The sequence below is a fragment of the Trachemys scripta genome, chromosome 4, assembly GCF_013100865.1.
Source record: "Trachemys scripta elegans isolate TJP31775 chromosome 4, CAS_Tse_1.0, whole genome shotgun sequence".
In the NCBI taxonomy this organism is placed as follows: Eukaryota; Metazoa; Chordata; order Testudines; family Emydidae; genus Trachemys; species Trachemys scripta.
This window is the reverse complement of record NC_048301.1, coordinates 67,290,002-67,302,237: the sequence shown is the minus strand read 5'-3', so window position 1 is coordinate 67,302,237 and position 12,236 is coordinate 67,290,002. Positions and strand designations below refer to the sequence as shown.

The following is a 12,236-nucleotide window of genomic DNA, read 5'->3' as shown; positions in this document are numbered from 1 at the left end:
CTACATACTATGCAGCATCCCTGAAGAACAGACTTCCAAAGCAGAACTCTTAAAATACATTTTTGGGACCTCAAAAGAACACTTATCTCTCTAACTATATTAGTATACTGAGCAGAATGTTCAAGCACTGTTTGTTTCCTAGATAGTTTACTATGCTTATAAACACATTAAATGTGCACCTTTCAACAGATAAAGGTGAGCCCATTCATGGCAATCAGAGCCCCACGATCTTGAACTGCCAGTTCTAGTATAAATGTAAGAGTGGCTCTGGCAACACCACTATAAACATGATGTTCTTTGTCACCACATGACCCACTAAGTAAAGTATTTAAGAATTTTAGTTGACCTTTTAAATTGTGCATTACTTTAACCAAAATGCACTCCTTCCAGATTGTTCAGCGGGTGTTTCAAAGATTTTCTCTTGCATACCACATAGCTTCATACTAACAAACCTTTTCCTTTTATACTCCGTAAGTGGAAAGATTTTCACCAGCAATAAGTATAAATTCCGGGCTCTCTCATAAAGAGATAAGCACTCAGTCCAAGAGACACATCAGCTTTGTTTACCGACCTTGTTGTTTTGCAGCACTTAGGAAAAAGTTTGCTCATATGAAGCTATACACTATGCAACAGAAAATCTTTCATAGTTCAGTCCACATAAGTCTTCCAATCCCTGTTATACAGCACACTGACCAGTAGATTTAAATTACTCTAAAGTGCTTTAGGAGTCAGATAAGAAGTCCAGCACACACATTATTTAACTAAAGAGTATTCATTTTATTTTCCACTAAGTCTTTTGTCTCAATGACATAACTAATAGTTGGATATCCCGCGGAAGGGCACATACAGTGAATCTGGCAAAGCATATGAACAGCCCTAGGGGGTTGAACAAAAGTAGGATTGTTAGCTAACCAGAGAGAAACAAAGTTAAATCCCTACCAAAGATGTTACATTTTCTTCTTCATTTACACTAAAAAGAGGGTTTCAAACTGAACAAAATCCTTGCGTCGCTAACAATACATTCAGTCCTGACTAGAATTTAACAAGATGACAACAGGATGACTATAATACAAAACTTCTACTACTGTACACACCTGTTGTCCAAGCCCTCCCCAAACCCCATAATGAGGCTGCCCCATTATTTGCTTGCTTGCTGAGCCTGCCTGCGGAGGAGGACGTAGATCTTCTCCTTTATCCAGTCTTTATTGTAGGGTTGGTATGTCTGAGTGTCAGCACGGTAACTAGGGAAAGAAAAAAACCGAACGGTTAATGTAACATTGCTTTGTCCTTCAATTTTACATGTCAGAAGAGGCTTAACAACTGTTTGTAAAGCTCACCAAGTGTGTCAGATAGCAAAGTAATTATCCATGTTTCACAGACAGATATAGCTGAAGCCTGATCATGCTTCCATTTGACTGAGTGGAAATTTTACCTAAAGTGACCTTGATCAAGTTACACAGTAAATCAGTGGAAAAGCATGGAACAGAACCCAGATGTTTCAAGCACCAGTAACTACTAGGTCACATTCTCTCTCTCTTTTACATTAAAATTCAGGAAAATGATTTTCCTCCATCTACAGAAAGTGGAAAGTGAACAGAGAAAGCCTTTAAAAAGGGTTTTAAAGCACCTTAGAATTTGAAAATTTTACAGAAGTCATGAAACATTTTTTAAGAATTGAAATGCTGGTCCTCCTTGAATTTAAGAAACAGCGGGCAAGGTATTAATGTTCAAAGTGAGAAATCTGGAATTTAAGACTACAGATTTTCTACTTGTGCTTAGAATCTTTAAAGAAGTTTTTTTAAAAACAAAGATCTTCCAGTCACGTGAGGCTTTATAGCGCTCCTAAGTGTTCTCTTCATTCTCCCTAACAAAAGATCAAAGCCAAAAGAATAAGGAAGCAGCTTCAGCCAGCAACCCATTCACATATCAACTGGCAGTGAGGGTTTACATCCCAGAACAAGCACACTCCCCAAAAAAGAAGGCTATGAACTAAGCTCTCACACATTCATTCTCTCTTTACAAGTCAGGGATTACAAATTTATTTGAGCTCATTTATTGCATAAAGTAACTCAGGACACTGTAGTTCATCACCAAGCTCTTGACAGATGCAGGAAACAATTATATTAAAGTACTGCTTCCACTTCTGCCAGTCTTACCTACTTATAGCAAAAGCAACTCAACAAGCCGATACATCGTTAGCTATCTGTGTAGATATAGTACTAAGATTTGTCCCCTCATGGCCAGTTTTAATTCTTAAATCTGGCATGTGCCTTTTGAAATGTACAGTGCCTGACCTGGATAATTGTGGTGTAACAGAATTAACAGAACGTCTTTGAACACAATCCTTTCTACCCATATGACAAGAACAAGAAAGGGATCATTAGCATTAAGCCTTGGATGGGCCAAAAATTAAGATCTGTAATGCCATTTGATTCAGTCCAAGATACTTTTTTATTAATTCTCAGAGAGCACTAAATGTATCTTTAAGAATCAGTAACTAAAGCTGCATTGAAAGATCAGATATCAAGCCGCATAGGGATCTGTGCAGCCACAAACTGAGCATAGTACATTACATGCTAAGTATGCCATCTGGTGGGAAACTACAAGCTAAAACAGAATTTAGCTCAAACACACTTTGGCTTTACTAGGTTTGACTAGGCTCCTGATTAAAAAAACGTAATATTGTATTAGAAAACAGAGGCACCTTTTTAAAAACAAGGATCCTATCATTAATCTGTCAGGGAGGAAAACAAAACATAGCATGATTGGTCAACCCTGCACCACCCAAATACTGCTGTAGCTGGGGATCAAGCACGGTAGGGGGAGAACTCAAGGACAAGATAAAACTTCAGAAACTAGTATTAAGTGATCTTTTCATCCTTCTCATCAATGACTTTGGCTAATGAATCTGAAGGGGTAAGGAATCCCCTGCAGGCTCTTTTCTGATTTCTCAAAATAATATGTGGCAAAAACAAGTAATTGTATGAGAGAGCTAGTCACTTATTAAAAATAACTTCACTGCTGGATCAAGTTTTATAGAAGACTTACAGATCTGCACACAGGTGCAACTTCCTACAGCAGTCATCCAGTACTTTGACAACCCTTTTACAGTTAACTTCTACTCTGATTATGAAAAGCAGTTGTGCCCAGGTCAGTTGAATAAACAGAAAAAGATTGTATAACTGAATATTAGACTTCTTGTCTTATTTCTAAAAACAATTTAAGGATGCAAGTCAAAAATTAGCTGAATATTTATGGTATGAAGACCAGTTGTGAATTGCTAGAAGTGTTGAAATTTAAAATTGTATTTTCCAGAGCAGAACAGTAGGGGAAATGAGTCTAGTCACCTATTCAGGTGTAGGAAAGCATGCAGAACTTACAATGCCATCTTGAGTTGCCCTCATCTTTTATATACAGATGAGAACCCTGGAGACTTACAGGTGAGATTTTCTAGGCGACTTAAGAGCACAACTGTTACTGAGAGTCAATGGGACTTGTGTTCCTAAGACCCTTAGGTGATTTTTGTTGTTGTTGTTAAATTCCACCCTGTATTTCTAACATGCAATGCTCTGTCTTGATCCATATGAACTGACTACAGCGTACTCCACTTTAGGAAAGTTAGGTGCAGCATGTAGGCTCCCTAGCATGTTGCCAATACGGTCCTCAGTGGAGTAAGATTTGTGTTTGGGTACAAATATCTAAACTGTTATAAACATTATTGTGAATAAGATATGAAATGGAACTGTCAACTTCAAAGCTATGCGTACTTACTCTCAGACAAATGTTATGTCCCAATGCAACTCTTGCTAAGGGTGATATGGAATGTCAGTCTGTTTTATGGAACATCACTGCCTCACCAACACTGCTCGTTATACCACACAGAATATAAAGGGCATTTTAAACAGAAATAACACACATTTCTCATCAGCAACTGATAGGTACAGGGGGAGAATGAACAATACTACAATACTGTAAAGCATTACATCACTGATTTTGTACATAAGCTTATAAGTAATTCCTTGTAACCTTTAAAACACCTGTTTTCCCAAAATGGGAGGGAAGCCATCCCTTCATCCGCAAAATAAGATGGGTGTTTGAAGTACTACCTTCCATACAACAGAACAGTACTTACACAAGACAGCTGAGGTCTGCCAGGTCATCAATAAAATCAAACAACTGGCTGATGTCATACGTAATGGATGGGCTGTTGGGATTCATTCTCTTCAGATGTTCTTCATACATTTTACAAACTCCTGCAGAGAGATAAGAACTTTCAGTACCATCAATAATGGCATTAAAAGGCTATTGGTTTCAGTTTGCCATAAGTTCCTTCTGGTATTCAAGTTACAGGCAACAGTAAAGTTTATAGAAGCACATTTGGAATGGGAACATGCAGATGCTATAGAATTGTTTTAATCGACAATACCACTCAGCTTTAATATTTTATTTCAATTTTACATTGTTGATTAGTTCTCATAATTGTTTGTATAGCACCCAGAACACATTGACGTGGGAAATGGGTCACTATTATTTACACCTTGACTTATGAAGTAGTGAGAACAGTCTTCTGGATTTTAAATCTACACTTGGTTCAAGGCATAATTTTACAAAAATGTACAATATACTTGTTTTTTTTATTGAGTATACAGGGCAAAAGTTTAGAATGATCTCATTGCCGGTTCTAAACCAGCAGTTAAGTTGACAAATCCTAGCAACAGAGCTGTACACATGCCTGCTGTGCAACAGGATCAGACATCAAGCAAGGAAGTATATATTCTCAAATGGAGCAATGGACTTTCATGCATTACAACAGGCAGAAAGTCACTCTTTTCCAAATGTAAAGAGATCAGATTACAGCAGGGATGAAAATGTGATTATCGCACTTTCATAAAAACCCACATGAGTTAAATATTTTATAAGTTAATTTAAGATTCCTCTAAGCAGCAAATCAACATTTCCCATCTTGGAAGAAAAAGTCTTTTAGAATTTTTTTTGGTGAGTAAAGAATTGTCTAGCTGCAGAAAACTTTAATGCAGTTGGTACAATAAGATATTCTTGATGTTAGAGAGTATAAGAACTAACGTGATATACCACATTTTTTAAATGTTAACCCACAGTCAGATCTTCTTTGCATTGTGCTAAAGTGTAATGCTAAATTAAACACCCAAATTGCTTCATGTGTGGTTATGCAGTCTGAACAGTGAGGTTCTATGTCTCTCAGAGCCTGGTCCTGAAGTGCTGAACACTCATTCTATTGACTTGAATGAGAGATGAGTGTGCTTAGCCCCGCTCATGAGGAGGCCACCAGTGAATCCATATAAAATCAGGCCAATTTACAAATGAAAACATTTTCTTCCATCTAGCTGCAAACTAGTGTATGTCTGAAAGTCAAACTGGTTTCTTTCTGGCTCACACATTCCTAGTAGAAGAGTTTGCAGTTAGTATTTATCCAGTTGATTATGTGCAGAACAATGGGATCTAGATTACCGCTCATATATGAGCTGAGGGGTGAAAACATTATCTACTATTTGCTTTGGAGGGATAACAAATTAGTAGTTAGAAAATTGGGATCTGATCCTGCAATGAGATGCACACAGGCAGACCACTTGTACAGTGCACCTCTCATTGCAGTTTCAGGACCTTAGTCAGTAAAGTCAGAATAGGACTCTGAATAAATACAGGAAGAAGATGTGTGAAGTAATGAGGAGTCTTTTTGAAATAACTCTTTCGCCCCATGTGAACTTGAGTCTTGCAGCAAACTGTTACACCAATACGGCATTTTTGAGTAAGTTATTTTTATACCTTTTCAATTTAAGGAAAACGTGTTGAGAATGGATTCTCTCAGCAGGTGAAAGTTTGGAAAAAAATAATCAAACTAAACTGCCCTTAACAAGAAGAGATCGTCTAAACCATCTTCATCCCAAAGGCAACAATACTTACCCTCCATGCACTCATTCACCGATTCATAGTCAGCATATGTTCTCCCTTCTGGCCTCTTGGTAGGCTGAACAAGCAAAATTGTGTGAGACTGCACAAAAACAAGACAGTGACTCAGACTTAGAAATACACATTAAAACCCATGAACACTAAACTGAAGTTTAGAAGACCAACCCATGAGACACAAATTCAGCTGTATTTCTAGTAATCAGATCTATATACTTATATAAATCTTACTGTCTAAAGGAGAATCAGAGTAGCAGTCTTAAAATGGCTTTGCATTTCTCTCTTAAAAAAATCCTATGAGGCCTGTAGTACAGAAAACAAATGTCCCATTATACCAGGGGTCGGCAACGTTCGGCATGCGGCTTGCCAGGGTAAGCACCCTGGCGGGCCGGGCCAGTTTTATTTACCTGCTGACGCGGCAGGTTCGGCCGCTCGCAGCCCCCACTGGCCACGGTTCACCGTCCTGGGCCAATGGGGGCGGCGATCGTCCGAACCTGCCGTGTCAGCAGGTAAATAAAACTGGCCCGGCCAGCCAGGGTGCTTACCCTGGCGAGCCGCGTGCCGAACGTTGCTGACCCCTGCATTATACCATGAATTAGAAACTGAAAAGAGGGCTGCCTTGTGGCACTGTTTTGGCCAGCAATTTTTTCTTCTAATCACAGTTACATTAATCCTGAGACATGTCAATGCACACGTGTTTTTCTCTTGAATAACAATCTCGTATTATTTCACACTCAAAAACATTGACTGCATTCAAGAAATAGTATGCAATGCCCAGGTTCTTCCCTTGTAAATACAACACCAGCATAACAAAAGAAATTAGAACTAAAAAAAAAAAAAAAAAAAACCCACACTACTATATTGAGATTATATTGTTTTGCTTATTCCATTATAAATGCTGGCAGTTATTGGTTTTAATATCCTACATGATGGAAAACCAGGGTGGAATCAAACTTTCATTTCACTAACATTGCAACTCTCACCTCAAGGTGAAAAGCCAGTACACGAAACATGAGATTGAGTATTCACTATCAGTTACAAGTGAACACAAAGACAGGTTTCAGAGTAGCAGCCGTGTTAGTCTGTATCCACAAAAAGAACAGGAGTACTTGTGGCACCTTAGAGACTAACAAATTTATTAGAGCATTAACTTTCGTGGAGTACAGCCCACTTCTTCGGATGCAAATAGAGTGAAACAGTGGGCTGTAGTCCACGAAAGCTTATGCTCTAATAAATTTGTTAGTCTCTAAGGTGCCACAAGTACTCCTGTTCTTTTTAAGTGAACACAAAGTTCCACAATTATAGTCTGTAGTTAGCTATTCAAGGATGGATGTATTTTAATTTCTAGGACTTTCTAGCTCCTTGCACCTTTCTCTAAAGCACCTGATGACTGTCATCTTTCAGACACGGTATTGGACAAGATGGAACTTTCATCTGATCTGTTATAGCAAGTCCAACTATGTTCTTGTCAGGTCTTTTAAAAATGGCTTTAATTACCATCTGTGGATATTACATGCAAAACATGTTTAACGAAGTGCAGAAAGCCAAAGTACTAAGGCTCAGACCTCAGCATCTACTCAGTACCCATGCAGAAAGACTTCTACCAACTGTATATTAGCTCTCAGCAACATGCCTAAGATACTGCACCCATAGTAAACAGTGGACATAGGGGAAGCTGGGGATGGAAAAAGGACAGGGACTGGGCACCGATATAAGTACAATCAAGTGAATGCAGGTGGTATGTAGCAGATATTTTTAGGGTTTTAAGTTACTCCTACTGCCAGCCAGAAGTAGTGGTTTGCTTGAATTGGCTCAAGAACTTCACTTAAAAGAATGTCACAGTAGCATTAGCCCTTACAGAAGTGCTTCAACTATTTCCTCTTCACAGGCAGCTGTTAGCCAGCTATCAAAGCATTGATATCAGTAGGCTTCCTTCAGTGTAGTTCACTTTCACATGAAAGTAACACAGCACTAGGATTATCAGCTCTTTTTGCATTTCACTCACTTTAACCAGTGAAGCCATATATATCAATTTCACTTTCATTTCCTAACATATAAAGAGGGCTCTGGATTCCAAGTGCTACAAGGAAACATTTAAATAAAAAAACCCACACCTGTTTAATGGCATTATGTTCCACAAATTCAAGGAAGCAGCTCTTTGAATAAAAGATTTTGTAAAAGTTGGACTTGACTCCCCACTCCACGCGTGTGATGTATACAGGCCTTTCACTCCCTTTGGGGGTTTTATTTACACTAGTTCTCCCGTCATGACAGACTTTTCCAGCCTAAACAGACCTAGAATTTCTGGTGTAGAAACAAGCTGAAAACGCATCGCGAAGAACCCGCCTAGGCCCCACGTGTGCAGCAGAGAGACCCAGACAAAGCCACACGCCCAGTCACGGAGCGTGCAGCCCGCTCACCCCTAAGGCTAACCCTCCTGCCCCAGTGGCAGCTGCCAGGGCAGACACGTGCTGTGGGAACGGAATCTACCCGCGTAGAGAAGCACGGGCCCCGCACGGGCCTTCGCCCCTCCCTGCGCAAGGAGCAGCCGAGGGCTGGAGATGCCCGTTGGGGAAGCAGGGCCCCTCCTCCACCGCGGATGGGAAAAAAACAAAGCTCTCGGGGTCCGCGCGAGGGTCCCCCGTGATCCTGCCCCGCGCGAGCCAGACTCGCCCCCGCCCCTCTCCCCGCGGAGCTCGTGCGGTAGGCAAGGGGCGGGGTCTGTATCCCGCTCGGTCCCCAGCCCTGGAGAGGGGGGCGGGAGGAGACACGCGGCTGGGGACTCCGCCAGGCCGCAGCGCTACGTCGCCCTCAGCAGACTCATTCCCGCCGCCACTATGGCGCGGCCCGACCGACCCGGTTCCTCCCCGCACGCCGGGAACTTCCCCTCCTCACCATGGCGACTCGTTCTCCACAGCCCCGCCGACTGTGACGGTCCCGAACTAACAGTTCCCAACGGTCACCCGCAATCCCCCGCGCTAACCGGAAACACTCCACCAACCGCCAACCAGCCCCTAGCTCCCTACCATAGACATCACGGAACCAGACCAGAGCGCCGCCAGTGCTATAAAGAAACTCTCGCGAGAAAACCACATGGCAAAGCGTTCGCCGGCGTTGCGTATGCTGGGCGGGGCATAACGGCGCCGTTCTTTGAGACTTTAGCAGTCATCTTTGATAGGGGCACCGTATCCTATCAGCGCCCTTGTGCCTCTCACCCCTTCCAAGATGGCCCCTTAGTGATTATTTGTCCGCCATCTTGGAATCGGGCGGGAAGTGGCGACAGAAAGTGAGTCACGTGAGAAAGACGCTCCGTTCCGCCCCAGCCCCCAGGAGAGGCTCAGGCCGCTAACCTGGAAGCTGTTCGCTGGAAGGGGAAGTGTCTGGTTGCGGAGCTGCCACTTGGCCTCCATGGCAGCCGCGGGGGACGCCGGGCGCAAAGGGAAGCCTGAAGCCTGAGCTCCTCGCTGAACCGCTCCGCTTCCCTCCCCTCCCCGTCCGCCGAGACCAGGGGCCAGCAGGGGAAGGCGAAGGCGCTGCCGGCGTCTCCCTGGGGCTGGTAGGAAGGGCCAGGCTCCCTCCAGGGAGCTGCTGACTGGCCCTGTGTTTCGGGGCGAGCGGCCTTTCTGTTGCACCTGGGGCTGGTATAGTCTGTGAGTGGGGTGGGCCCTTCTCTCACCCGGGCGGAAAGGTGTCCCCTGCCCCCAGGCTGTGGGAGAGAAAGGGCCTTTCCGCTCCCCCGGGGTGGCTTAATCCCCTGTGGCCCTTGACAGGGGAGCTGGCGAGAGGGAGTGAATCGTGGTATCCCAGTAATCAGGGTCAGGAAAGTGGGGTGTCTCTCTCACACGTAGCTCTTGGGGGAGGGAGGGAGTTTGTGGCACCACCGGGGAAGAGGCGCCTCTGACCTTTATGATTCTGCTGGAGCTGCAACACCTGCACAAGTTGAAAAACTACATGCAGTAAAAGCTGGAAAAGTTAAATTTCACTTTAAGCGAGTGGACAAAAAGCAACAACATGGATGATTTCATCTCCATCAGTCTGCTGTCTCTGGCTATGCTGGTTGGCTGTTATGTGGCGGGGATTATCCCCTTGGCAGTTAATTTTTCAGAGGTAAGCAGGTTCCACCAGATTGTCCCTCCCTTGTCATGCAAGAATCTTGTGAATGAGAGAGACAGACCCCATCAAATCGTCTAGCTCGTCCCCTTGGGACTACTGCTGTCTAGTTACCAGTAACAGTTTAAATTAGGGAGCTTTCAAAAGAAACATTGAGTGAAATATTAAATTTTATTCAACAGCGCAGCACAGAATCTGTGATGAGTGTAAAAGGTATTTTAAAGTTGCTTTAAAATGAATCCTGCAATTAATTCGGAACTGCAGATCCTCTCATTGCCGAAGTAGAACAAAGACTCTGCATCAGTAGGAAAGAGGTGGCAGAAGCTTGATGTTCCTTTTTCAGAATGGTTTTAGATTATAAACTCTTGAAGGCAGTGACTGGTTTTTACTATATGTCTGCACAGTGTCTGGGTTGAGGCGTCTAAAAACAATACAAATAATAAGAAAAATTCTCTACAAAACTCAATGTTTCCTTCTTTAATTTTCCACAATAATATTCCAAAACCACCACCATGGTTGCTTTCCCTGTGCCCAGAGAAAATTGGGTGTGACTTCTAGAGCTCACAAAAATCTTCTGAGCATTATGTAATCTATTTGGATACTTATATGGTCCACATAACTGTAGTATTTGAGGGAGATGGGGTGACTTAATAACCCACTGTTCTCTCACCTCTTATGAGCTGAGCCTCATATCTTCACAGTTCCGCACTGTTCAACAGTGACCTTACCTCTCCCAGTCCCCCAAATAGTTGTTTTTATATTGGGGTAGCACTCAGAACCCCCAGTTAGGACTGGGGACCCATTGTGTTAAGTGTTTTACAAACAACAAAAGTTCCTGCCACAAAGAGTTTACAATATAAGTATAATATAGCGTTAGGAGTCTTATCCTTGATTAGGCACATTAAGGACACAATGTTGATGTGGGGGTGTACATGAATGAAGACTGTCATAGAGACATTAAGATGGAGTATCTTCTGGAGGAGCGGGAGAAACTTCTTTTATTAAATAAAACACACTTTAGGCCCTAACAGATTTCTTCCTGTAATTAAATATTTAATGCTTGGCTCCTAGTTCCCTTTTTGCTTTAGATATGTATATCAGTGGCATTACACTTTTTTGTTTGTGATTGTAATAATGGAATCAGTAAATGAAAAGGGGAGTTTAGAAATGAATGTGATATTGAAAGTTTGTTGAGAAAATGTCTCAATGGGAATTATGGCCATCTCATAGTTTCATTAGCAAGATTGCATCTTATGCATTAGCAATAATGGTTTAACTAGTAAACCCTTTTCCAATTTTTCTTGGTTTGCTTGTTACAAGAACTTGGCATTTCTGGAATATGCACTAACCTGGTGTGCAAAAATAGTAAGTTTATTTACCTTTGTTCAAGGTTTAATTCCAAATTGTAATCCTGGGGTTCTAAACTAGATTAGTTTAGGAGTGAAATTACCTTTGCTTAGAATGTTGTGAGATCTGGGTGCAGACAGTCTCAAAAGAAGGTTCCAAAGTCTGTATAACTATGGAGTTTGAAGCAGTTTGTTTCAGGGGTGACTTAATGAATTGTTTTCCTAACTGAAAATCTGTTTACCTAATTAATTTTCAAATAAGGACAAGTCAATTTAGACCCAAGTTCTTTTTAACTTGGCTGACATGAAGACACTCTTGTGACTGTGCAAGAAAACAGTGTGGATTTTATGGTTCTCTTGTTCTGTGCAGGTTTTGAACTGGTGTATTTCATATTGGATTATATTAGGGTTTAACGCTCAAACAGTTCTTTCTGTACAGTATCTGATATTGGCTCCATCACCATAGTGTCTAAGCACAGTTAAATCAACGTAATCGTGTTAAAAATTTTGACCATGTAGAAAACACTTTAATTGTCATAATATTAATCCTAAGGCTTGTCTATATGTAAAGTCGCACCAGTTTAGCTTAAGGTGTGTTTAAAAAAAACTGATTTAGGTGAACTCGTGCAAAAGGCTGTGTGGACATTATTTCATTTTACACCCATCTTATTTCAGTTTAGTTTAAGTCAATTAGGCCATGTCTCAGCTACTGGTGCTATAGCTCTCCCACTGTAGCACCATAGTGGACCCCTGCTTCAGCAATGGAAAGGTTTTTTCTGTTGTTGGAGGTAATCCACTGCCCCCAGTGGTGGTAGGTAGGTCCAAAAAAGCAGTCTG

General features: G+C 41.9%; 2 protein-coding genes across 3 annotated transcripts in view; one reads left to right on the top strand and one right to left on the bottom strand.

The window, feature by feature from the left end:
• Nucleotides 1-756: 756 nt before the first annotated feature.
• On the bottom strand, nt 757-9,106 carry ERH (ERH mRNA splicing and mitosis factor). Of its 2 annotated transcripts, none has more exons than XM_034769329.1 (4): nt 8,970-9,106; nt 5,941-6,028; nt 4,133-4,253; nt 757-1,241 (listed from the first exon to the last, which is right to left on the bottom strand). In XM_034769329.1, the coding sequence occupies exons 1-4, from the start codon at nt 9,036-9,038 to the stop codon at nt 1,139-1,141; spliced, it is 381 nt and encodes a 126-aa protein (XP_034625220.1). In that variant the 5' UTR covers nt 9,039-9,106; the 3' UTR covers nt 757-1,138. The 2 variants fall into 2 exon arrangements, with proteins under 2 accessions (XP_034625220.1, XP_034625221.1); XM_034769330.1 differs by lacking the exon at nt 8,970-9,106 and adding an exon at nt 8,839-8,965.
• A 175-nt stretch (nt 9,107-9,281) lies between these two features.
• The window catches only part of SLC39A9 (solute carrier family 39 member 9), a 36,000-nt gene continuing 33,045 nt past the window's right edge, over nt 9,282-12,236 (top strand). The window contains exon 1 of the mRNA XM_034769328.1: nt 9,282-10,050. Coding sequence (XP_034625219.1) covers nt 9,955-10,050 — 96 coding nt within the window. The 5' untranslated portion in view covers nt 9,282-9,954. The remainder of the gene's footprint in view (nt 10,051-12,236) is intronic.